General features: G+C 55.3%; 1 protein-coding gene across 2 annotated transcripts in view; it reads right to left on the bottom strand.

The window, feature by feature from the left end:
- Positions 1–4,737: 4,737 nt before the first annotated feature.
- Positions 4,738–26,404, bottom strand: part of LOC105492296 (SIN3 transcription regulator family member B) — a 50,641-nt gene continuing 28,974 nt past the window's right edge. Inside the window, exons 9-20 of one of the 2 annotated variants that reach the window (XM_011759337.2) lie at positions 21,187–21,394; positions 20,768–20,863; positions 19,949–20,065; positions 18,493–18,731; positions 17,614–17,797; positions 14,085–14,700; positions 12,763–12,932; positions 8,848–9,021; positions 8,501–8,593; positions 7,418–7,512; positions 6,666–6,873; positions 4,738–6,560 (exon numbers count right to left, since the gene is read on the bottom strand). In XM_011759337.2, the coding sequence (XP_011757639.1) occupies positions 6,330–6,560; positions 6,666–6,873; positions 7,418–7,512; positions 8,501–8,593; positions 8,848–9,021; positions 12,763–12,932; positions 14,085–14,700; positions 17,614–17,797; positions 18,493–18,731; positions 19,949–20,065; positions 20,768–20,863; positions 21,187–21,394 (2,431 nt within the window). In that variant the 3' untranslated portion in view covers positions 4,738–6,329. The remainder of the gene's footprint in view (positions 6,561–6,665; positions 6,874–7,417; positions 7,513–8,500; positions 8,594–8,847; positions 9,022–12,762; positions 12,933–14,084; positions 14,701–17,613; positions 17,798–18,492; positions 18,732–19,948; positions 20,066–20,767; positions 20,864–21,186; positions 21,395–26,404) is intronic. The other variant, XM_011759394.3, reaches the window with a different exon arrangement.

Genomic DNA, 26,404 nt, shown 5'->3' with positions numbered 1-26,404 from the left:
GCAGTGAGCTGAGATCGCAGCATTACACTCCACCTGGGAAACAAGAGTGAAACTCAATCTCAAAAAAAAAAAAAACACAAAAACAATACAAAACAAAAAAAAACACATGGGCACCAGCAAACATGGTGCCACCTCCTCTCATTCCCTGGCTGGGCAGGGATATTAACCCAGTTGAATGGCCTGAGAGGCAGGTGCCGTGATCCTGTCTCACCAGGACTGAAAGTCACTCCCAGGGTCACACAGGCAGCCATGGTGGAAGCAGTGCTTGGGGTCCAGCCTGTCCAACCCCTGGATTCCCAGAGCTTCCTCTCTGGGGCCCCAAATCAGAGTTTGTTTGCTCCCCCCTACCAAGGGCTGAGGCTCCACTCCTGGAGCCACAGAGAGAAGGGACTGGCCAACTTCAAGGTGGGGCAGAGTCTGAAACGTAGGCGGGACCCAGGAGCCAGCCCAGATTGCCAAGGTCCCCAGAAGGGAAGAAGAGAAGGGAAACCACCGAGGTGCAGACACATTCCTGAGACCTCAGCCCTCACCCGTCCCTGCAGGTTCCCGCTCCGGCCCGTTCTGTCCCCCATCCCCTGGCCTCCTGAGACTGACTTTGGGTCAAATTGCTTTTTTTAAAAAAACTTTTGGCCGGGCGCGGTGGCTCAAGCCTGTAATCCCAGCACTTTGAGAGGCCGAGACGGGCGGATCACTAGGTCAGGAGATCGAGACCATCCTGGCTAACCCGGTGAAACCCCGTCTCTACTAAAACATACAAAAACCTAGCCGGGCGAGGTGGCGGGCGCCTGTAGTCCCAGCTACTCAGGAGGCTGAGGCAGGAGAATGGCCCGAACCCGGGAGGCGGAGCTTGCAGTGAGCTGAGATCCGGCCACTGCACTCCAGCCTGGGCGACAGAGCGAGACTCCGTCTCAAAAAAAAAAAAAAAAACTTTTTAGAGCAGTGTTAGGTGAAATTTAATGAAATGTAGCAGAAGGTACCGAGTCCCCATGTAACCCCGCCCCACACATGCAGGGCTCCCCTTCTATCTATGTCCTTTACCAACAGTGGTGCTTTTGTTGTCATGGATAAAGCTGTGTGGACATGGCTCTGTCTTCTGGAACCCCGCATTTCCATGGGGGTTCACTTTTGGTGCTGTACCTTCTATGGGTTTGGACATGTGTCGTGACATGTCCATTGACCATAGTGTCACACAGAGTCGTGTCACTGCCCTAAAAATCCACCTCCACCTATAGGTTCCTTCCTCCCATCTGCCCCCCTGGCAACCACTGTCTCTATACTTTTGCCTTTTCCAGAGTGTTCTATAGTTGGAATCATGCAGTGTGCAGCCTTTCCAGGATGGCTTCTTTCACTTAGATGCATTTGAGGTGCCTTTGTGTCTTTTATTTTTTGAGACAGAGTCTCACTCTGCCACCCAGGCCAGAGTGCAGTGGCACGATCTCGGCTCACTGAAATCTCTGCCTCCTGGGTTCACGCAATTCTCTGCCTCAGCCTCTGGAGTAGCTGGGATTACAGGCGCCCGCCACCATGCCTGGCTATGTATTTTCAGTAGAGACGGGGTTTCACCATGTTGGCCAGACTGGTCTTGAACTGACCTCAGGTGATCCTCCTGCCTCAGCCTCCCAAAGTGCTGGAATTACAGGCTTGAGCCACCACGCCTGGCCTGGCCCCTTCATGTCTTCACAGCCTCGTGGCTCATTTCCTTTTTTTTTTTTTTTTTGAGATGCAGTCTCGCTTTGTCACCCAGGCTGGAGTACAGTGGCGCGATCTCTGCTCACTGCAAGCTCCACCTCCTGGGTTCACCGCCATTCTCCTGCCTCAGCCTCCCAAGTAACTGGGACCACAGGTGCTTGCCACCACGCCCGGCTAATTTTTTGTATTTTTTTAGTAGAGATGGGGTTTCACCATGTTAGCCAGGATGGTCTCGATCTCCTGACCTCGTGATCCACCCACCTCAGCCTCCCAAAGTGCTGGGATTACAGGCATGAGCCACCACGCCCGGCCTGCTCATTTCCTTTTCTATCCTGTTGTCTGGAGGTGACATGGTTTATCCGTTTGCCCGCTGAAGGAAGTCTTGGTTGCATCTGAGTTTGGGAGCTGGTGAATAAGGCTGCATATATCTGTGTGCAGGTTTTTGTGTGGATCCAAGTTTTCAGTTCCCTTGGGCAAATACAAAGGAACGCAATTGCTAGATGGTATTCAGTTTGCTGTTTGGAGTAGTTAGCTTCATTCTCAGCAAGTGACGACATCAGGCAGGAAGCACTGGTTCTATGTTGCAAAAGCCAGTGAGACAAACACCTCAGTAGCAACAGAATAAATGCTCCTGGGGCCCCACTGGAAGCCCCTGTCCCAGCGCCCTCTGTCAGCATCACGTGTGGTGTTGTGGAAACAGGAGGAAAAGAGAGACCTTGGGGTGTATACAGGAGGATCTTTACTGAGCACACTCAGACCCACCGGACTCAACATCTAAAAACTGGGCCTAGAGGATGGGCGCAGTGGCTCACGCCTGTAATCCCAGCACTTTGGGAGGCCGAGGCAGACGGACCATGAGGTCAGGAGATCGAGACCATCCTGACTAACACAGTGAAACCCCATCTCTACTGAAAATACAAAAAAAAAAAAATTAGCCGGGTGCGGTGGTGGGCGCCTGTAGTCCCAGCTACTCAGGAGGCTGAGGCAGGAGAATGGCGTGAACCCGGGAGGTGGGGCTTGCAGTGAGTCGAGATTGCACCACTGCACTCCAGCCTGGGCGACAGAGCAAGCCTCCGTCTCAAAAAAAATAAATAAATAAAATAAAAGTTGGGCCTAGAAAAAAGACAGCACTTGACTTTTACACACACTTTAAAAACGGGGTGGGTTAGCGTGAAGCAGGCTTACAATGGTGTGAAAGCAGGGATACAGAGGCAGGACAAAGACGGTTCATCAAATTGTAACAGGTTCATAACTCAGGATTACACATGACTCTTGCTATGCAACCCAGATGGCCATTATCTAGGTTTGCCCTAGTGCCTAGCATGGCTTATTCCGCGGCCATCACTATGGCACCCAGGTGGCTATATCTCAGGCCTGCTCACATGGTTTATGACCTTCACTGCTTAGATAAAACAGAATACTTGAAGTCACTAGTTACAGAGAACAGGAATCTATAAACTCATACCCTAAAACAAAGGAAAATCTTCCTTCTCCCTGTGTTGAGGGAGTGCTGGGAGAGGCTCCAGAGCACATTCCTTTGTGTCTTGGCTTCTTAGTATTATTAAGACTTTTCCTGGGTCTGGGCTGTGCCCGTTGCTGCCTCTGGGACAAGTCAGCCTAATACAGGAAAGATTAATTCTCTTTTTAATTTTTTCTTTCTTTAATTTCCCCCCTCAGTAGGGGTTCCTGAGACCCTCAGCCACCTCCACATACTTGAAGGAGGCGGAAGGGGAGGTGCTGGACATACAGCGGCTTCATCAACGCTGCTGTTCTCTCTCTGGGTAATGAACGTGGCTCACAGCCACACACCTCTATGACCTCACCTCTCCGTGGGTCAGGGGGTCCGGCCTGGCAGGTTGGGTCCTTGGTTCAGGGTCAAATGAGGCAGAGATCAAGGCGTCAGCTGGGCTGTGTCCTTATCTGCTGCTTGGGGGCCTTTTCTGGGCTTAGGTGGACTTGGGCAGAATTTGGGTCCTGGTGGTAGTGGTGGCTCTGAGGTCCCACTTGGCTCTTGGAGGCCACTCTCTGTCCCTTGCCATGGGGTCCCCTCCCCAGCACAGTGGAGACATCTTCAGGGCCAGCGAGGGACCTCTCTCATCTCATATCACCTTGTCAAGGCCACGGGCCCTGCCTACTTGAGGGCAGTGGACCCCTCAAGGGCGGGGCCACCTTGGAGATCTGCTCTTTGTTCGCTCTCCTGGTCCAAGCACGGCCTTTTCCAGTCCCTGCAGCACTTCTGACCAAGGAAAGCCAGTCTGGGGGCCCAGAGAGGACCCTGGGCATCCCCAGCTGTGGGATCGAGGCAGAAGGAAACAGGGCAGCCTCCAGTCTGGCTTGCCACACTCCCCGGGAGCCCTGACCCTCTGGTGGGGGTGGGGGTCAGAACTGCCAGGGAAGCTCGGGTGTGCAGGGAGCACATGGGTCCTTGGGAGGCAGCTATGGCCCTTCGGGGAGGTTGGGGAGGACAGTCCCTGCAGAGGATGGAGGAGCCCATACTGAAGGGGAGGGGCTGGCCACTTCTGCCTTGGAACCCTCTAGGCATGTCAGCCAGGGGACATAGCAGAGCTGGGGGCTTCTGCTACCCGGAGGCAGGTGTGCGGCCTGGGACACAGACAGGGGGCAGGAGATGAGGAGAAAATGATGGTGAAAGCCAGGAGGTGGGTGGGCCCCATGGAGTATGGAGGGTGGTCGTGTGGGGCGGGTGGGCAGGCGCAGGCCTGGATGGACAGGTTGGGCATGGGAAGCTTAGAGCAAACACCATCATCTTTAAATTGGGCTCTGCATGAGAGACACTCGGGGGAAGGAGACGCTTCTAATTCCCACTAAATGTGCATATGGAGTTAGAAAAGAATATTCTAGAAGACACTCCCATGTCGCAGCGGTGCAGGTGCAGGGTGTGAGATGATCTTGGTTCGAGGTGGGCTTCGACTCCCCTGGGCCCGGGTGGGCACACCCAGCCACCCCTTGCTCCCGTGGGTCCCGCCCACTGACCTGGTGGCAGGAAGTCGGCAAGGCTCTCGCAGGAAGAGACCAACATACCCTCATGGCTTGATGTCAATATTCAATTTTTAACTTTAATGTGCAAATAAATAGAAAAGGAAAACTACATTCAAAACAGCTGCAAAGGAAGGACAAGCCCCAGAACAGAAATTCCTCAAGAACGGAAAAGAGGCGCTCCCTAGAAGCATGCGGGGATGGGAATACCGAAAGGAGGGGCTCGGCGGGGTCTCCGGCTGCACCCAGGGCCCACGTGGCTCTGCCCGAGACGACTGTGGGCCTGGTGCAGGAATCCTGATGGCAAGTTCCCTTCTTAGAAAACCGGGACGCGTACAAAGTGCCTGCGTGACACTTGGGGGAGCGGGGGCGGGGATCCCAGGAGGACGGGCCAGCCTCGGAATCGCCCAGCCTGGAGTCAAAGGCGTCCGGAGCCTCCAGGTTCCACAGGGAACTTCTAGAAACGCATCTCCACTTCCTGGAAACTTGAGTCCAGCTGTTGCAGGACGGTGAGGGTGGTGGTTATTCTGGGCCCACTGGTGCACAGGGGCCAGGGCCAGGGGCTCTCACAGTGGGGGGAGAGAGGCCTGGAGAACCGATCCCCAGCCCCAGTCACTTGGGATTCTTGGCACTGAAAGCCTTGGATGCCTTCATGGGACAGTTGCCTCAGCCCCTCACGAAAGGATAACAGCGATCCCTGGAGTGGCCATGTGGGTCCCGGGGTAGGCAGACGGATGGGGCTCCGTGGGTGGTGGGTGGGACTGTCAGGGCAGCTCTTGGAGTTCCACAAAAGGAGATCTCAGCCCCAGGGAGCTGCGGGACTTGGCTGCTGCAGAAATAACAACCACTAAGAGCGAAAAGAATAAATATCTGTGTGTGTACACATACACCTAGGGTACCCACTGCATGAACTCGACTGGGCCCGCCGCCCCACAACGGGGTGGTGCCAGCTCTGCGGGAACACTTCTGTGGGAACGCTGGCTGGGGTCCCTCCCCTTGTGGCCCCAGAGTCCAGCTGCTGGAGTTGGGGTTGGGTGTCTCTTATCCAGAGCGGGGTCTCCCGAGGCACTGCCCACCTACTCCAGGTCTTGACTTCAAAGTGGGATCCCAAAGGTTTGGCTAAAGGGTTCTTCTCACTTCCAAAGTGACTGAGGGCCTGAACACCAGCCGGGCAGAGCTGATGCCCAAACCCTCAGGTGACATTTCTGACAGCTCTGAGAATATTCTAGAAGGACTCACTTTTCAAGCAAGCCTACCCAGGGCTCAACTCCTTCCTTGTCAGGGTCTCTTGGACATGGACCCCCTCCAAAGTGCAGGCCTCAAGAGGGCTGTCACCTGTGACTTTTCCAAGACACGGTAAGAACATAGGGCAGGGGCCACCCGCCTGCCAGGGATTTGGCACATGTGACGGACAGGGACGCAAACGTGATTGCTTGCTCCTCGGCCAGCACGTCCACCCGCCCCTGTGGTGGGGCTGAGCCCCAGGGCTCGGGTGCAGGTAGCTCAGGTTTGGCACACGGCAGGCCCACAGGAGACCGGGTGCGGCGTCCTGCCCTGGAGTGCGCTGTCCGGCAGCAGAGGGGCTGGGAGATGCCTCTCAGGTCGTTCAAGAAAACGGCCCCAACGCAACCAAGGCCGAGGGCACGTCAGGGCGAGGCTGGGCGGCGGCTGTACTGCACGCGGTAGCGGGTCACGGGCAGGCCGTGCACGTGCACCGTCTCACACAGCGTCTTGCAGGGTACCATGTCCTCATCCTCTTCACCCATCAGCCAGTCCTGCACCAGGCTGGCCGCCTCCACTGTCACGTTGTCCTCCAGCCAGCGGCTGTGCCACTCCTCAAAGTGCTGGTGGTGGCGGAGCAGGACCAGGGGCTGCACCTGTTGGAGAGGCCGGTGTCAGGGCGGCTGAGGGTTGGACCCCCAGGGCCCCAGAACTTGGGGTGAGGAGGGGGGTGTAGGGGCAGCCCAGGCCTCCCCTGGCACCTGCTTGGCCCGGCAGAGGGTTCCGCGACGGTACATGTAGTCCTCGGAGTTCACGATGAACACCATCTTGTGGGTGCTGAGCTTGAAGCGGCAGTCCACGTCACAGGCACTCTCCACGCCCACCAGCCGCTTCCAGGAGCTCCTGGCCTCGCCGCGCAGGGCCCGCGCCTGCTCGCTCTGCCACCGGCGGCGGAACTTCTTGAGGTTCCTGGGGGTGAGAGGAGGTGGAATGGACTCTGGCTCGCTCTCGGCATCGTGAGAGGATTTGCAGGCTGGGAAGCCCCTAGGCCTGGGACCATCAGATGTGCTACCTCCCAGGGGTCCACAGAAAAGCAAATGGAAAGAAGAAGAAATGCCCCCAGATCTGAACACCACCAGCGGCCCCCACTGGTCCCAGGGGCGCCATCCGAGCCCAACCTGAGTTGGTCCAGGGTCCTGCCACAGCCACCTGCCTCTGGCCTGGCCCCACCAGCTCTGGCAGTGTCTCCCTCCAGGCCGGGCATTCGCTCTTCCGCCCACTGTCACATTGTAAGGTTGGCCCCTCCCCTCGTACCCCTCACCGTCCTGGGGTTACTAATCCCTCCTCTGCAAACCACAAGCCTCAAAAGGGCAGGGCCCACCTCAGCACACAGCAGGTGCCTACTAAGTGTTCCCAGCCAGAGAATGTGCCATGGTCCAGCCCCCGTCAGGACAAAGGGGACACTCCCTGGGCCCACAGGAAGGAACGGAGCATACATCCCAGGGCCTCTCACCTCTGCAGGAACACGGGTTTCAGGAGGAAGCCCTCGGTGGGTGAGCTGGATGCGCCCTCGGTCCCCACATACTGCTCCACGTACCGAGCCAGGTGCTGGAGACGGGGAGAGACACAGCCCGTGACGCCCCACAGCAGGGCCATGGCCACTCTCACTCTAGACCCTGAGTTCAGGAGCTCACAGGGCTTCTGTGCCCCCTATTCCCAGAGCATGAGGAGCGCCGCTGAGGAGGACTCCGATCCCTGACGGAGACCCTCCCGGACTATAGCTCTCAACAGAGGACCCAGCGACAGCGGGACTCACACAAACAGGCCACAGTGAGGGGTGCCAGAAGCCCCCAGAAGCTGGAAGAGCAGGAAGGATCTGTCCCAGAACCTTTGGCAGGAGCACGGCCTGGCCCACACTGTGGCTGTGGACTGCTGACCCCCAGGACGTTGAGGGAACAGACTTCTGTTGTTTGAAGTCACGTGGTTTGCGGTCACTGCGGTGGCAGCCCCAGGAAATGAATGGAGTTGGCCAGCTGAGTAATGTGCACACACACTGGACCCGCCAGCAGGTGCTGGGAGCTGCAGGCCCCAGTGACCACCCTGGGGGCACACACGGGTCAATGCCTCACTGTCACCAGGATGCAGGAGGTGAGCAGGAAACATCTGTCCCCACAAAAATTGTGACTGGGAGCTGGGGCCAGGTGGCTCCTCTGCTGGGGATTAGGATCAGGATGCAGCCCTGACACGGGAGGTGCAGAGGTCAGCCACGGGGATGCCCTGCGTGGGAGTCGGGGGCCAGGGAGAGGTGGCCTGGCTCCCCTCCTGCCCTGGGATGCACCTGCTGGCTCAGGAGGAGCGGTCTGCTCTTTGGAGAGGGGGCACAGAAGACAGCCTGGTGGGGGAGCAGGGAGGGAGGCAACCCCACCCACCAGGCTTCAAGCAGAGCCTGCCGTCTGCAGAGGGAGGATCTCTGGATCCTCCAGAGCCAGAGATCTCTGGATCCTCCCGCAGCCCGCACTTGGCTGGTGGGAGCCCCATGCTGCTGCCCTCAGGCGCTCCCTGGTGTGCGTGGCACGGCCTGGGGCCAGGGCCTCACCTGGACCTCCACAGGGTCCTCCGTCTGGGCCTCCTCGGTGTCCAGGAGCTCGATGGTCATGATCACCTGCCCTTTGCGCTGCAGGAACATCACCTGCGGAGCAGGGACGCCGACAACCTCAACTGCTGGGACAGCCCAGCCGGCACAGCGCAGGCTCGCAAGGCCACCCGCCACCCACCTTTGCCACCCTTCCAAAGCCCTGACGCTTCCTGTAGGTCAATGGTACCTCCCGGGCTCTGCAGCAGGGCCGACGTCCCAGCCGCTGAACCAGGGTCCACCCAGGACCGAGTCCAGAGCTGAGTGAGTGGCTGGGCCTCCCGGCTTGTAAGCCCCAGGCCTCCTCTCACCTTGAAGCAGTTCTCGTCGGCCATGCAGCGCTCGGCCTTCCACTGGTAGCTGGTCTCCCTGGCGGCGCGGACGCAGCGGGAGGACAGGTTCCCACCGGCAGCGCCCCGCTTCTTCTCATTCAGGTAGAGCTCCACCACCTTCAGGCAGACGTCGTCGCTCACGAGGTGGTGCAACTGGCAGGAGGAAAGCAGGTGGTGCGGCCACCCTGCCTCCTGCAGGAGCCCCCATCTCACCCACGGAGGAAGTTGGCAAAGGCCAGAAACAAGTCAGGATGGAGACTGCAAGGCACAGGGATGAAGACCAGGATCCTGACAGGCTGTGTGCAGGCCAGGGCAGACCAGATCAAAACCATACCAGACCAGACCAAACCAGACCAAGCCAGACCAGACCAAACCAAAACAGACCAGACCAGATCAAACCAGACCAAATCAGACCAAACCAGACCAGACCAGATCAGACCAGACCAGATCAGATTAGACCAGACCAGACCAGATCAGACCAAACCAGACCAAACCAAAACCAACCAAACCAGACCAGATCAAAACCAGACCAGACCAGACCAAAACCAGACCACACCAAACCAAAACCAAACCAAAGCAGACCGGACCAAATCAGACCAAATCAAAACCAAACCAGACCAGACCAGATCAGACCAGACCAAAACCAGACCAGACCAAAACCAAACCAAACCAGAGCAAAATCAGACCAGACCAAACCAGACCAAATCAAAACCAAGCCAAACCAAACCAGATCAGATCAGACCAGACCAGACCAAAATCAGACCAAATCAAAAGCAAACCAGACCAGACCAGATCAGACCAGAGCAAATCAGACCAAAACCAAACCAAAACAAACCAGACCAACATCAGACCAGACCAAACCAGACCAAACCAAAACCCAACCAAACCAGACCAGACCAGATCAGGCCAGACCATACCAAAACCAGACCAGACCAGGCTAGACCAGGTCAGACCAGGTCAGACCAAAACTAGACCAGACCAGGCCAGACCAGACCAAAACTAGACTAGACCAGACCAGACCTGAACAAAACAGACCAGGCCAGATCAGACCAAGCCAGACCAGCAAACCCTGTGTGCGTGTGAGAAACACATAGAAAAGACACGGAAAAAATGTTCCAAAGCAAACCCTGGAATGAGCTGAAGGTGGTATGAGTGCAGGCTGTTCCTTTCCCCTAAATGCTTGGATGTAAATACACTGCTATTCCTTTCACCTTTGCACTGAAGGAGGAAGGAATGGAAACAGCAGGGGTTGTGGGGCAGACAAGGCTGGTGTGAAACACCCGCTTGCACAGCCCAGGCCCTGGTCAGGGGACCACACTGCCTGGGGGTTCCGTGTGCAGCTTTGGTGAATGGATACAATACCACCTGGACACGCACAGGTTTCAGACAGCACCTGGCACACAGCAGGTGCCCAATGAATGCCTACTGCTACTGCTGAAAAACAGCAATGCTAATTTTTAAGATAAAGGGAGGCAGAGTCCAGACATGGCCTCGAGGCAGGTTACAAACAGCATGGAGGGGCCCGCGGTGAGCACCTGGCCCAGTGAGCTACAGGTGGGGTTTGGTGAGGCCACAGCCAGGACAGCAGGGCAGCACGAGGCTCTGACTACGGCTCCAGCCAGACAGCCCATTTTCATTGCTTTGTTTTTAACAGGTTCTAGAGGAGATGTTTATGGAAGCGGGAGATTCTTTTAAAGCACTAATCAATGCTTTCCATAAACCATTTGGTCCAATCTCCTGGTGCCACAAGCAAGGCTGCTGTCCCCAAAGCCATGGCCCATGAGGGGTGCCCGGCCTGGGAGGGCAGACTGCCAGGCCCCGGCATCCCCCGCATCGCTGCCCCAACACCGTGCGCTGGGCCCTGGGCGTTCTCTCTCCAGGCTGCCCCATGCGTGTCTCCCTCACTGGGGGAGCGGCCACTGCTGTGGACGGTGATGGGCAGGGACCTGTTTCGGGCACACAGAGGGAAAGTGGAGGAGGCTTAAGTGATGGTGTCGGAACGCAGCTGTGGGTTTCACGAAGTCCTTGTGGCCAGACATAGAAATCCTCCCAGTCACCAACAAGGCAGACTCGACGGAAACAGGCACAAACACCGTGGACAGCTTTCCAAGAGAAAAGATGTCCCAACGGCCATGAAAGGACAAGGCCCCAACCACACACATGAGCCATCAGGGAAATTTAATGTGAGCCCACCGAGATTCGAACAGCTCCCAGCTGATGGAGAGACGCCCCAGGGAGGACACGGAGTGCGGCCTGGCACAGCAATGGTAGGAGTGATCCAGGAAACTGAAAGTTTCCATCAGTGAGACACACCTCTCTCTGCCTCACCCCAAGGGCAGCAGCAGAAATGTACATGGACGGCCACGAGACGCACCCACGGGGCACCACCCATGCCTGTCCTCAGGAGACAGGTGGACGGAGTGGGGGTCGTTCCTGGGAATCCTTGGCTGGTTGATCTCAACAAAGGAATCTCACAGAATGACACTCCCAGGATGCAGCCGGGCACCGTGTGCTTCTGTTAACACACGGCTCAAGACCAGGATCTACCTCTGTGTAGAAATCAGGGTTGTGATGCTGGGTGCCGTGGCTCACGCCTGCAATCCCAGCACTTTGGGAGGCAGAGGCAGGCGGATCACCTGAGGTCAGGAGTTCAAGACCAGCCTGGCCAACATGGTTAAACCCCTTCTCTACTAAAAATACAAAAATTAGCCGGGTGTGGTGGCATGCACCTGTAATCCCAGCTACTTAAGAGGCTGAGGCAGGAGCACTGCTTGAACCCAGGAGGCAGAGGTTGCTGTGAGCCGAGATCGCGCCATTGTACTCCAGCCTGGGTGACAAGAGCAAAACTCTGTCTTAAAAAAAAAAAAAGAAGAAGAAGAAATCAGGGTTGTGAGTGTCCATGGGTGGCAGGTGGCTGGGTGGGGACACAGGGGCAGGGGTTCTTTTGATGAAAGCCCATCCATCTGCCCCCTTCAAATTTGGGAACTTTTCTGCGTGTGTATTTTACTTGCATTAAGCAGTCTTTAAAACCTGGAAGGAAACATCCTGTCTGAAATGCTTCTTGTAACTGTGTCTGGGTGGGAGAGTAATGGCATTATTTTTTTCCAGCTTTTTTCCCGCTTTATGACGAACAGCCTTACTGGGTGACCAGGAAACAGGTCACCATGAACAATGACTCTGGCAGAAACCAAGCAGGACCCACGTCCTGGAACCACACCCAGCTCGTCTGGGATGTCTGCTGTTTATGTTTACGTGACCGGTTTCCTTGCGTTGACATTCAGCAGGGGCCGGGTTTTTGCTACTACTAAAACCAACGCGGATGAACACCGCTACTCCCACGCTCCCCCAGGATAAGTGGGTTAAGGTTTTTTCCATGTTGTCAATTTATCCTCAAGAACGGTTTGTCAACAGGAACTCAGAACAAAAACCTGTACACAAATATTCAGAGCAGCAGTGCTCACAATCTCTGTAAGGCAGCCACAGCCGAGACGGAGAAACGAAACGTAGCTACCCATGCAACTGACTACTACAGAGCCATAAATAGGAATGAAGCACGAAGGAAATCCAGAGGCAGAAAGCAGATGACTGGATGTCAGGGGCTTGGGGCAGGGGAATGGGGAGTGGCTGCTGATGGGGATGGGGTCTCCTTTTGGAAAGATGAAATGTTCTGGAACTAGACAGAGGTGGTGGTTGCACAATATTGTGAATGTACTAAATGTTACCAAACTGAACATCCAAATGGGTAATTTCACATTATGTAAATTTTGTCTCGATTAAGAAAAAACAGGATAGGTTTGCTGTGCCGACCACGGGGCCCCTTCCCAGGTGGGAGTGAAGTGACGGCAGGGCCATTTCCAGCGTCCTCAGGGGCGGCCCCGCCCCGGCCCGGCTCACCTGCCGCGCGATGTTCTGCACCAGCTTGTCCATGGTGAAGCCCACGTAGGCGTGGATGGTGAACATCTCGCGCAGGGTGTCCTCGTACTGCGTGGGGTCAATGCTGCCCTCCAGCAGGCTCCGCACCATGTCCAGGAAGGCTGGGTAGTACTCCTCCAGCTCCACTTCACCTGTGGAGACACACCGCTTCATCCACATGCCTCCTGGAGTGCATAAAGCCACGCAGGCCAAGCTCTGGCACCACAGAGCCCCAACAAATGCCCCCGTGGGGCCCAGCAGCGCTCACCCGCCACCCCTGGGGCAAATCTGGGAATCACCAGGAAACCCAAGTAGCTGGCGTTCACTGCCACCCTCCCTGAGGCTGCCTAATCTGGCCAGCAACCCAGGGATGGCACAGAGAGTGTTGTGGAGCCAGGCATGGTGGCCCGTGCCTGTAATCCCAGCGCTTTGGGAGGCTGAGGCAGCCAGATCACCTGAGTTCAGGAGTTTGAGACCAGGTTGGCTAAAATAGTGAAAACCTGTCTCTATTAAAAATACAAAAAATTGGGCCGGGCACAGTGCCTCATGCCTGTAATCCCATCACTTTGGGAGCCTGAGGCAGGTGGATCACAAGGTCAGGAGTTTAAGACCAGCCTGGCCAAGATGGTGAAACCCCATCTCCACTAAAAATACAAAAAAAATTAGCCGGACATGGTGGCAGGTGCCTGTAATCCCAGCTACTCAGAGGCTGAGACAGAGAATTGCTTGAACCTGGGAGGCAGAGGCTGCAGTGAGATCACACCACTGCACTCCAGCCTGGGCGACAGAGCAAGACTCCATTTCAAAAAAGAAATACAAAAAATCAGCTGGGCATGGTGGCGACCGCCTGTAATCCCAGCTACTTGGAAGGCTAAGGCAGGAGAACCACTTGAACCCAGGATAGTGGAGGTTGCAGTGAGCTGAGATCCCGCCACTATACTCCAGCCTGCGCAACAGCGCAAGACTCCATCTCAAAAAAAAAAAAAAAAAAAAGAAAGTAAAAGGGCACTGTGGAGCTGGGCCGTGACGGCTCCACGAGAAGGCCCATGAAAAACAAAGGTTCCCCGGTCAGGAGAGGGTGCTACACCCAGGACAGGTGCCAGTGCTGGCGGAGCCTGGGCGAGGGGTACCTGAGACCTCTGTCTTATGCTGGCAACTTCCTGTTTGCAATTTCCCATCTGAAATCACAGAATTCTCTTAAAACGAAAAGCCAGGAAGAAAAGTAACAGGACATGTCAGATCATGAGCTGCGACCCCAAACCCCAGGCACCCCCCGGGGCCTCCGGCAGGCTTCGGAGCCTTACTGGGCTGCTTCAGCCGCAGCTCCATGGCGGGGTCGCTGCCCTTCTCCCTGCGGCCCTCACACAGCAGCTTCTCCCGTTCCTTCTCGGTCCGATACTCCAGGAGCTGCTTCTGCGCCTGGCGGTAGATCTTCAGCAGCCTGGAGCACAGGGTCTGGTGCAGGCGCAGGAAGAAGTACCAGTTGTTGTTGGCAAAGAAGAGGCTGTAGACGTCGTCCAGAGGCTTGTGTGGCGGTGGGGGTGGCGGGGGTGGCTGCTCAGTGGCCGGGGCATCCCCAAAGGCCCCCTTCTCCTCTGGGGGGCTACTGTGGGGTCCTGGCGCCGGCTTCTTCCGTTCGCTGGGGTCTGTGCTCTGCCCCTGGGGGCTGTCCCGGTCCTCGTCGGCTGACTCCTCAGAGGCGCCCAGGTCCAGCTGCTGAGAGAAGAAGAGGCTGGGCACGAACTGGTGCAGCAGCTGGTGGATGGTGCCCTGGTCCTCCTTCTGGATGGCCGGCTGCCGCTTCACGTAGTAGCTGATGAGCGCTGCTGCGTCCTCCAGGATCTGTCGGTCCTCGTACACGAAGATGAGGTGTGGCTCGCTAGAGGGGGCACTGCGGCCCTCCGAGTGCTGCTCCTGGTGCTGTGGGGGAAAGGGCAGCCATGAGACGGAAAGCCACCCAGCACCCAGAGGACCCCCCGTGCCCGTTCACAAGTTGCTGTTAACTGGGCCACCAAGGTGGACGAGTGCTGCCCGGAGCAGGATGGGTGGCCAACGTCGGGGAGAGGCAAGGCCTGGGGGGCGGGTCGCTTGCCTCAACCTCCTGTGCAGCCCCACGTGCCCCTGGTTCCCTCTCCGGAAGCAAGGCAGACCCAAGTCATCCTGGGACCCAGTCGGAGGAGCCGAGAGGATTCTGAGATACGGGGCAGGGTTCACAGGGGGTCTGACAGCGTCAAGCCTGGGTGTGTCGCTCAGCCCAGCTCTAGGGCAGAATGGGGGCCCTGTGGCTCAGCATGGGGAACCCTTTGAGGCCGACCTCCTCCTACTGACAGCAACGGTGGCGCCTGATTCCAGCTTGACCGGGGCTGCCCATACCACGCTATCGATGAGGTCAAGGAGGCACAGGGTGAGCCGTGACCTCTCTGCCGCTGCCCTCCATCTACTACCCAGGAGGCCTGCAACTGCTCACATCTGAAGCCCTGCACGCCCATCGTCCCCAAGTCCCCACCTCCGCTGCTGTCACCCGCCAGCCCCTGCACGTGCTTGCTACCACCGTCATGTCACCAGCCCTCCCACCAGCTCTCACCAGCCTGTTCCAACCGTTCTCCTCACTGGGTCCAGGGCGACTTGGCCCACAGGAGCATGGTCACCTCAACTAACACTCCTGAGGCACTGCCCCTCAGAAGATGCCAGCCCTTGGGATGCCCCTCCATAGCCCCTCCAGCCTCACGGCCCCCAGGCTCCTTCCTGCGATGCTTCAGGGCGCCGAGCTCCCTCCTGTGTGTGCGGGGCCTTTGCACGTGCCCATTTGCTCTCGCTCCCTGGAAAACCCTGTCCCAGGCTCACCCCTCCCCTTGGTCTTTATCCAGATCACGACTTTCATTCCCTCACACCGTTAAGACAATCACCCCTTCCTCCAGCCTCCCACACCACCGTCCTGGCACCCAGTGCCCAGCCCCAACCCCTCAGGGAGGGAGGCAGGGAGGCCGACGCACTGGGGCTCTTGGGGAAAGTGAGCATGGACACCATCTCTGCAGGCTCCCAGGGGAAGGACCAGGTCTCCCAGCAGCCTGAGGTTTCCCTTCCTCCTCCCCTGCAGGGCAGCGTAGAGGCTGGTGGGGCCAAGCACGCTGAGCCGGTTCCTAGGAGTCTGCACGCTCAGCCCTGTTCCGGGCTCTTCAGTGTGACCTCCGCCCTCTGACCACTTCCTAAGTCCCCCAGGTCTCATTTATGCCATAAACACTGAAAATTCCTTTACAGTCCCCTCTGAAGCACGATCCCCATGTCTGTGACCCGTAACCATGCTTTGTAAACTGTGTGATGGAATGAGGGTCTGACTTTGGAACTCATCAAGGACCTGCATGTGCAGAGATCTGTCAGGCCAGGGGGCCAACCTTGGTGCCCCTTGCCTCATCAGCCCCAGCCCCAGGGAGGGACCCAGGAACTCGGGGTCTCATTGGTGGATTTCCAGGGCTACTTCATCATCTGCACTTTGCAGACACTACAGACCCACAGAACCTATGCAGGGTCTTGGGCTTGGGGATCCGCCGAGGACTAGAGTGAGGAAGCCAGAGCGGCTGTGGGTAGGCCTGGGGCGAGGGTGGCCCATGGGGAGGGAGGTGGGAGGGAAGGGGGTCCCCACAGTCCCACAGGCTCTGGGAGAGGCCTTGGGCCAGCAGCCTGGCTCCTGTGGATTCCGTTTCTATATTGTAAAAGGAGCGACCGCTCACTGTGCAGTGACGGGAGCAAGACACCAAATCAGGTGAGGCACCACCCCCTGCCCAGGTGGGCACCAGGCTGACAATGCAACCCGTGCCGTGATCTGGGCACTGCCTGGGGAGCAGCGTGCCCTCCCCAGCCACCTCCTCAGAGTGTCCAAGAACCTTCCCGACAGCTGGCTGTCACTATGCCCAACACCCTGCCAAGCTTCCCCCTTCAGGATCCTGCAGGCAGGCACTCCCTACGCACAGCCACTAACAGGCCCAGTTCCTGGCAACCTGAGGGTCCCGCTGGCCTTGGTTCTGTAACTCAGGCCTTGTGAGCCTGCAGTGAGGACGTGCAGCCGAAAGCCTCGAACCCACTGACTCGGAGCCCTGGCCCCCTGAGACCAGCCCAGGCAAATGCAACCTCTTGTGCCTCGGTTTCCCCACTGATAAAATCAGAATAATGACGTAGCAGAGTCAGGTTCAGGAGTGAGGTCAGATGATATATGACTCCTTCTGCATTGCTAACACCAGTGCCGGGCACAGTCGGCAAGAAAGAAATGAAGGCTGCTGCCACCTGCCATCTAAGCTGAAGTCCGTCACTGTCCCATAGGAGGGACAGAGATTTCTCCAGACAACGGCAGAGTTGGCCGGGCGCGGTGGCTCACGCCTGTAATCCCAGCACTTTGGGAGGCCGAGGCGGGTGGATCACAAGGTCAGGAGTTCAAGACCAGCCTGGCCAACATGGTGAAACCCCGTCTCTACTAAAAATACAAAAATTAGCCAGGTGTGGTGTCACGTGCCTATAGTCCCAGCTACTCGGGAGGCTGAGGCAGGAGAATCGCTTGAACCGGGGAGGTGGAGGTTACAGTGAGCTGCACTCCAGCCTGGGCGACAGAGCGGGCGAGACTCTGCCTCTAAACAAACAAACAGACAATGGCAGAGTTGCTGGTTCTCTTAGGGCAGGCCGCAGGCTGGGCATCACAGAGACATGAACCCTCGCCTCGACACAGCCCTGAAAGGGCAATGCCGCTACCCCACCTAAGCACCAGGGAAACAGAGGCACAGACCTGGCGGTCGGGAGAGCCAGGATCCCACCCCCGCCAGCCGGCAGGGCTAGGGAAGGCTGTACCTCGTCGTAGACGCTCTCGATCTCGTTGAGCAAGCTCTTGGAGCGCAGGGCCTTGGTGTCATTCTGCTTGAAGTTCACAGCCTGGTGGTCGAGGGACTTGAGGTACGCCTTCTCATACTGCTCCCGCCAGATCTTGTTGAAGCCCTGCTGGGCCTCCCGCCACTCCTCTTCCTTGGCCTTCAGCCTGTGGGGAGAAGAGGGGTCAGCACCAGGGACAAGCCAGGGCATCCTCCCTGAAGCATCCCAGGGCTGGCCTGTCTTCCTCTGGGACTTGACTGGGGGCCCAGGATCCAAGCCCAGCCAGCTCCCAGCCTAGTCTATGCAGCGGGCTCTGTGCACATCAGAAGAAGGGCGTGATGGCCTTACAGAGCCAATGTGGCCAGCTTCCTGGGTCCTCCGCCTCCTCCCAGGCACCCAGCACTCTCCGCATGGCTGCTAGCTCAGCCACTCAGGTCCCTTGCTCAGCTGTGAGTCCCAAGTGGAGAGGGACTGGGTCTGCCTCACTCAGCTGCGTAACCCCAGGGCCAAGCATTGCACCTGCCTTAAAGTGGCCACTTGATAAATACCTGTTCACTAGCACCAGATGGTGTCCAAGATGCAGCGTTAAATAAAATGCAAGCCACAGTGTAGTGGTTGCATCTGACTCTTAAAGCAGTTTAGATGTCTAGATGTGATTATGTGCAAGGTGGAAAGTCCTAGAAGGTCACAGTGCTCTCCTCTCAGGAGTGGGAGACTGGGAAATACAGGAAGCCAGCCCTAGGCCTGAGACCTCCCCTGGAGATTACCCCTGTTGACAAACAGCACTAACAAGCTCTCCAGGGGCTCCCTGCGGCACGGAAGGGAAGGGAAGGGAAGGGAAGGCGGGATGCCACAGGGCACCTTTTCAGGACAACAGGGACAGCGGTGACGGGGTTCTTCTTGAGGCTCTCGATGATCTCCGGGGCCTTGTCGCCATAGATGCGATAGATGGCACGGCGCTGGATCACCTCTGACGTGCCCCCGAGGGAGTCGTCCAGCCGGAACTTCTCCTGGTCTTCGGGCGCCATCCGAGAGAGCTTCTTCTGCACGCTTTCCAACACGCGGATCGTGGCCAGGTTCGTCTCCAGGACAACGTCTAACTATGGAAAGGAAGGCAGGAAGGGGTCAGCCACTGGGGAACTCAAGAGGCCTCAGGGAGGGGCCTGGGACCTCAGAGCGCAGAGGATTTTTGGAGGGGGGTGGTGTGTGTGTGTGTAGGAGACAGGGTCTTGCTCTGTCACCCAGACTGAAGTGCAGTGGCACAATTACAGCTCACTGCAGCCTCAACCTCCTGGGCTCAAACGATCCTCCCACCTTGGCTTCCCAAGTAGCTAGGAATATAGGTGTGCACCACCATGCCTGGCTAATTAAAAAAATTTATAGCCCGGTGCGGTGGCTCACGCCTGTAATCCTGGCACTTTGGGAGGCTGAGGCAGGCAGATCACAAGGTCAGGAGTTCGAGACCAGCCTGACCAACATGGTGAAACCCCGTCTCTACTAAAAATACAAAAATTAGCCAGGAATGGTTGTGTGTCTGTAATCCCAGCTACTCAAGAGGATCGCTTGAGGCCAGGAGTGTGAGACCAGCCTGGGGAACATAGTGAGACCTCATCTCTACAAAAAAAGTTAAAAAAACAACAACAACCTGGGCATGGTAGTGTGCATCTGTGGTTCCAATTACTCAGGAGGCTGAGGTGGGAGGATCATTTGACCCTGGGAGGTCAAGGCAGCAATGATCCATGATTGTGCCACTGCACTTTCAGCCTGGGAGACAGGGCAAGCAAAATAAATAAATAAATAAAAGTTTCTTTAACGTAATTTAAATTTATTTTTATTTTATTGCCCAGGGTGCAGTGCAGTGGCTTGATCTCGGCTCACTGCAGCCTCGGCCTCTCTGGCTCAAGCAATTCTCCTGCCTCAGCCTCCCGAGTAGCTAGGATTACAGGCACCCGCCACCAAGCCCGGCTAATTTTTGTATTTTTGGTAGAGATGAGGTTTCACCATGTTGCCCAGGCTGGTCTCAAACTCCTGAGCTCAAATGATCCACCTGCCTTGGCCTCCCAAAGTGCTGGGATTACAGGTGTGTGCCACCGCACCTAGTCCAAACAAAATTTTTAAACAGAAAAAAAAAGTGCCATCTGGTAGCCAGCCCAGAGGCCAGCAAGACCCAGCAGGAAGCTTCCAGGAGCTGCTGGAATGTGCTGCAATCCCTGCTCCTAAAAGGAGACTGGCACAGTGGAGGAGGATCAGGATGCATGTCCTGTGGAGAAGGGGGACAGGCATGTGCCGGGGGGCCTGGCCACAGCAGCACACACACCTCGAAGCGCTCGTCCTCACAGCGGTGAAGTTGCTCCTCGTACGGTGTCTTCTTAGAGCTGACGAAGGTGGAGTCCTCAGACCAGGAGGGGAAGGAGACCCAGGTGTCATTCAGTACCTGCATCAAGAGGAAACGCCATGAACGGCGCTGCATGCCCCAGGAGCTAAGATTTACTGTTAGCCAGTGTACAAAGTACCAAGATACATAATACAATCCTGATTATATGATAGGCAACTGCCTTATACAAATGGGAAGGTGAATCAAGTTTTTAAGGGAAAACATGACTTTGGTCAAGTGAACACTCCCTTGGTATCCTGGGAGATTGGTTCCAGAACCACCCCTGGAGACCCAAATCCACAGATACTCAAGTCCCTGATGTCAAATGGAATCCTATTTGCATATAACCTATGCAAAATCATCTCTAGAATACTTATACCTAATGCAATGTAAATGCTGTGTAGATCATTGTTACACTGCATTCTTAAAATGTGGATTACGCTTTATTGCTGTACTGTTATTTTTTGGTTTCTCTCTCCCCACATATTTTCAATCCATGGTTAGTTGAAACCACAGATGAGGAACTTGCAGATATGGAGGGCTGATTTCATTTCAGATATTGGTAAATTTTCTCTGCAAAGGGTCAGAGAGCAACTATCTCAGACTTTGCAGGCCATCCCGGATGAATACTCAACTCTGCCTTTGTGGTGAGAAAAGCAGCCACAGGCAATATGTAAATGAATGGTTGTGTCTGTGTGCCAATACAACTTTATTTACAAACACAGGCAGCGGGCCAGGGCCCATGGGCCAGAGTTTGCTGACCCCTGCACTATATCCTGGAATCCAGCAGGTACTCTTGAACTTGGACATGCAGTAATCGTCTGTCCACGAACCCTGGAGAAGTGTCCAATGGTCAAGCTAAACAGAAACACACTGAGGTCAGTGAGCCCGGGACGGAGCAGAATCATGGCAGCAATAAACCTAACTCAAATAACAGATGAATAAGTGAACTCCACATTATCCCTGACACTCTGTGTTTTGCCAAAACTACCAGCAGGGTACAACACTGTTGTCTCTGCTCAGGTGGTTTTGCTGGGCCACATCCCAGCACCACCCATAACCCAACATTCAGGAGGGCTGAGCACACAGCATTTCATTCAAAACGGGGGTATTGGGTGTTTGCTGGGGAGGGGTGGGGGATGCACCATGTCAGCGAACATGTAAGCCCCAGGGAGCGCTACCTCCTTGCAGATGGCCGTCCTCCCGCTGCACTTGGGCTGCTGGTAGGTTTTGGGGAGTGCCCGGTAGCTGGATCCTATGCGCTTACAAGATGCATAGTCGATTTCCCGGCTTATCCCGTCCCCGGATCTGTCGCTCATGGGTGGCGCGAAGGACAGCTCTTTTACCCCTAGGAAGGACTTGAACTGTGCAAACAGCTCTGGAAATTTCCTTCAAAGATAAAGAAAAATGGTAACTGGTCATCCCTTGGGCCTTCTGAGAGGGATCTGGAGATTTTAGAATGGCTTCATGTGGACATTACAGCTTAAACAGAGTCAGAATTCAACATCATGGACGCAAATGAGAGGCGGAAGAATCCAATACACAGGAAGTCACTGCAAGTCCTGAGGTGTGTGAATGAATGGGCCTCCCACCCCTCTGTCACACACCAGGTCCCTTCCTGTGCCTACTGACCCCATACTCACAGGGAGGCTTTGAAATACACCAGAAAAGATGACTTGAACTGGCAGAAGCTGGAGCCCATGACGTTCCCTGACTGGAAGAGGCCAGGGAGCGGCAAGCCACAGCCAGTCTGCCCACTGCCTGTGTTTTGTTTGGTTTGGTTTTTTTTTTTTTTTTTTTAGAGACAGTGTCTCACTCTGTTGCCCAGGCTCAAGGGCAGTGGCATGATCTCAGCTCACTGCAACCTCAAACTCCTGGGCTCAAGAGATCCTCCCACCTCAGCCTCCTCAATAGCTGGGACCACAGGCATGTGCCACTACGCCCAGCTAATTTCTTTTGTTTTTTTTTGAGACAGAGTTTCACTCGTCGCCCAGGCAGGGGTGCAATGGCACAATCTCGGCTCACTGAAACCTCCACCTCCTGGGTTCAAGCTATTCTCCTGTCAGCCTTCCGAGTATCTGGGATTACAGGCACGCACCACCTGTAAATTTTGTATTTTTAGTAGAGATGGGGTTTCACCATGTTGGTCAGGCTGGTCTCAAACTCCTGACCTCCAGAGATTCGCCCGCCTCGGCCTCCCAAAGTGCTAGGATTATAGGTGTGAGCCACCATGCCCGGCCAATTTTAAAAATTTTTGTAGAGATGGGGTCTTGCTATGTTGTCCAAGCTGGTCTTGAACTCCTGGCCTCAAGCGATCCCTTTCACCTCAACCTCCCAAAGTGCTGGGGTGACAGGAGTGAGCCACCATGCCCAGCCATCCCATCGTAAATAAAGTTTCACTGGCCCACAGTCACGTCCACTTGTGTACGCACTGCCTGTGGCCTGCACAAGAGAGGTATGAATCATCTCCACATAGCCCGTCTGGCCCCTCAGAGATCAAGTTTGCCTATCTCTGATCTACAGTCTTCCCCTCTCATGAGGGAGACTCCTCTCTGTGAACCCCTCTCTGGACACATGCTTGAAAGTCATCAGGTCATGGCTGTGGTTGACGATAGGAAGGCTTTAAGGCAAACGACTCTACAACGCCAACTGGATTTCTGTTTAAAATCAGATCTGGTGGTGTGTGCCCGGAATCCCAGCTACTCAGGAGGCCAAGATGGGAAGATCGCTTCAGCTCAAGAGTTTGAGACCAGCCTGGGCAACACAGCGGGACCCCGTCTCTAAGCAGTAACATCAGATTCTACAAAAAAAAAAAAGGTGCAGTTACTTTGCTGGTGCCACAATCCTGCAGTCACCCAGCCACCCAGCCCACCCTCCCATAATGATGTCCCCCTCATTGATGTGGCCTCCGTCGTGCCACGTATTTAAGAACCCTATGCCAACTGCGCTCACAAGGAAAACCCACAAGCCAATGGAAACGTAGGGAGGAAAGATACCGACGAAAACGCTGCAGAGATGCCTGAGGCTACTGCTGGGATAAACACAAATCAGGATCGCTAGAAGGGAATGCTGAACCCAGTTCACCCGGCTGCCATGTGGCTGCCAGCTGCGAGGGGCAGTTCCCTGGGCCGTGTTCAGCCGCCCAGCCCAGCTGAGCACCTGACTGCAGGTTGAACACGCAGAGGAAAGCCACGTGGTGGTGAATGTTCCTAACCCAACCAAGCATTGTGTCAAGAACACGCAGAGGTCCGCTTTCATCCCAGACCTTGCTCCATACAGACCCTTCCCCTAACGCCCGTCCCTGTGTGAGTCTCTGCTGCCGAAACATGGAAACAAGAACAGCTGACTGTCCCGGCACTGACCATCTGCTCAGCATCTTGCCTTTCAGACTCTCGCCTTTCATGTTCCTTTTGTCTTCCCCTCTAACCTCCTGACAAACCCAGGAGGGAGGTATGGCCATTTTACAAAGACACTGAGGCTCGCTTGGCTAGTAGGAAGCTGAGTCCCAATTCCAACCCGGGGTGGTCATGGGCCCGCTGGGCGCAGGTGCCAACACCAGCTCCACACACTGCCCCTGGGGGCCCCCTGTCCCAGGTGGGACCCAGGCTCAGAGAGTGCTGGATTCTGAGCCCAGTGGAGGCGACTCAAGGTGAATGTGCATTCCACGTCCATAGAAAAGGCCCACCCGTGTGCCCACCACCCACGTCACAAACAGACCCCAGGAGCCCCCGTTTTGCCTGAGACTAGAGTAGCACCATCCTGCTCCGGGCTGTTCTTCAGGGCGATTACAGACCTTCAGTGGCCCAAGAAAGAAAACCCACTGAAAAGATCACTCCAACACGTGCATGCCCGGGACCACCAGGGAAAGGCCTTCTGATGAGCTCAGCTTGACCCGCGAGGGTCGTAACCTCAGGAGCATTTGATGTCAACACCACTGACAGGGAGGACTAGAGACAAACGCCCATCGTTTGAGACCCTGGTAAGGGACAGTTGCTTAAAAATGAGGACATGGGTTCACATCTGATGCTGAAACACTTCCAAGAAATGCTGAGTTAAAAAAAAAAAAAACAAAAGACATCGAAGCCCAGCCTGACAGCACGCGCCTGCTTACGCTACGCCCAGCAGCCACTGTGCCCAGAAGGCAGAGAACATGCAAAGGGCTGGCTTTGGGGCTGGAGCACCCCGGCTACTACCTAACAGCACGCTCAGCTCACCTATGAGTGCTTGTCCTAGGGTAAGTCAGAGGCATTTGATCTGAGCCTCAGTTTCCTTATTTATTTATTTTTTTGAGACAGGGTCTCACACTGTCACCCAGGCTGAGTGCGGTGGTGAGATGAGGGCTCTGCCGAAACTCGAGTGATCCAGCCACCTCAGCCTCCCAAGAGGCTACAGGTACACGCCACCACTTTTGGCTAGTTTCTGACGAGGTCTCACTATGTTGCCCAGGCTGGTTGAGTTTTTTTGTTTGTTTTGAGACAGCTCGCTCTATTGCCCAGGCTGGAGTGCAGTGGTGCAATCTCAGCTCACTGAAACCTCTGCTTCCTGGGTTCAAGCAATTCTCCTGTCTCAGCCTCCCGAGTAGCTGGGACTATAGGCACAGGCCACCATGTCTGGCTAATTTTTTAAAATTTTTAGTAGAGATGGGGTTTCACCATACTGGTTACGCTAGTCTTGAACTAGTGACCTCAGGTGATCCACCCGCCTCAGCCTCTCATAGTGCTAGGATTACAGGCGTGAGCTACTGTGCCAGGCCGTGGTCTTAAATTCCTGGATGCAAGTGATCCTTCCCCCTCGGCCTCCCAAAGTGCTGGGATTATAGGCATGAGCCACCATGCCTGGCCCCTCACCTTTAAAATAACTAGGAACTGTATTGAAATGCATCAAATATGTTTTAACTTTATGAATTACTTAAGATGCTAAAAGAAAAAAAAAAGAAAGGAAGGAAAGGACTTAATTGGTACCCTTGGGAAGATGATATGAAAGCAGCTCATCACTCGAGGCTGTGACTAGGGAGGAATCGAGACTGTAATCAAGCAGCTATCCTGGGCCACGGTGATCCTCCTGTGCATCCCCAAATGAGTGAGCAAACCTGGGAGGCTAATATCACAGAAATAACGGGCAGGGACAGGTAGAGGGGCATAAGGATAGAGATAGTAAGGACTAGAATTGGAGGGAACCAGAGGTGAGACGTATTAGAAAACAAAACCCAGGGCCTGGGCACCATGGCTCACACACTTGTAATCCCAGCATTTTGGGAGGCCGAGGCAGGCGGATCACTTGAGGCCAGGAGTTTGAGAACAGTCTGGCCAAATGGCAAAACTCCGTCTCTACTAAAAATACAAAAATTAGCCGGGCATGGTGGCAGACGCCTGTAGTCCCAGCTACTCGGGAGGCTGAGGCAGGAGAGGCACTTGAACCCAGGAGGCAGAGGTTGCAGTGAGGCAAGATCGCACCATTGCACTGCAGCCTGGGCGACAGAGTGAGACTCTGTCTTGAAAAAAAAAAAGAAAGAAAGAAAGAAAAAGAAAAAGAGAGAGAGAGAAAGAGAGAGAGAGGAAGGAAGGAGGGAGGGAGGGAGGGAGGGAGGGAAGGAAGGAAGGAAGGAAGGAAGGAAGGAAGGAAGGAAGGAAGGAAGGAAGGAAGGAAGGAAGGAAGGAAGGAAACAAAACCCGGATGGGGGTGAGACTGAGCCATGTATTTGGTGCCCACCTGGGTGGCTGCACCTTCATTAGTGCAGGAGGTGGTCACTCCTGAAGTCAGGACACTCTTGCAATGAGATGAGCAGGGACTGGAACGGTACATGGGGGGCTCCTGGAGTCTGTTTTTGAGGGGGGTGGTGGGCAAATGGGTGACTGCTTAATAAAGGTTCAAGCCATTTATTGGCCATGTGGGTTCTTGGGTCTGTGCTTTATTTTACATTACATTACCATTGCTCCCAGGCCCCTCCACCCAGTCCCAGTCCCCTCCTGAGGCTGACCTGGCCACCAGGGGTTAGAAGCTGCTGTTAGACCTGACCTGCTAATGAGGCTTCTCTTTGTGCAACAGAGTAATTTTTTTTTTTTTTGATACAGAGTCTCACTCTGTCACCCAGGCTAGAGTACACTGGCGTGATCATAGCTCACTGCAGCCTTGAACCTATTTTCCATTAGTTCTAGCCTGGGTAACAGAGCAAACTGTCTCAAAACGAATGAACAAATGTATACACACACACACACACACACACACACACATATATTTTTTAAGTTAACGCAAAAGGGCTCACACAGCACCTGTCCCCAGGGTTGATTTAACTTTTTCCCATTTAGAAAAAAAAAAAAAAAAAAAGTCCAACCTACTGCCAGCGCTCATTTAATTTTATATAAACACACTCTTTGAAGCTGAAGCAAATCTGATTTTCAA

The sequence above is a fragment of the Macaca nemestrina genome, chromosome 20, assembly GCF_043159975.1.
Source record: "Macaca nemestrina isolate mMacNem1 chromosome 20, mMacNem.hap1, whole genome shotgun sequence".
NCBI classification, from domain to species: Eukaryota; Metazoa; Chordata; class Mammalia; order Primates; family Cercopithecidae; genus Macaca; species Macaca nemestrina.
This window is presented reverse-complemented; position numbering and strand designations above follow the sequence as displayed.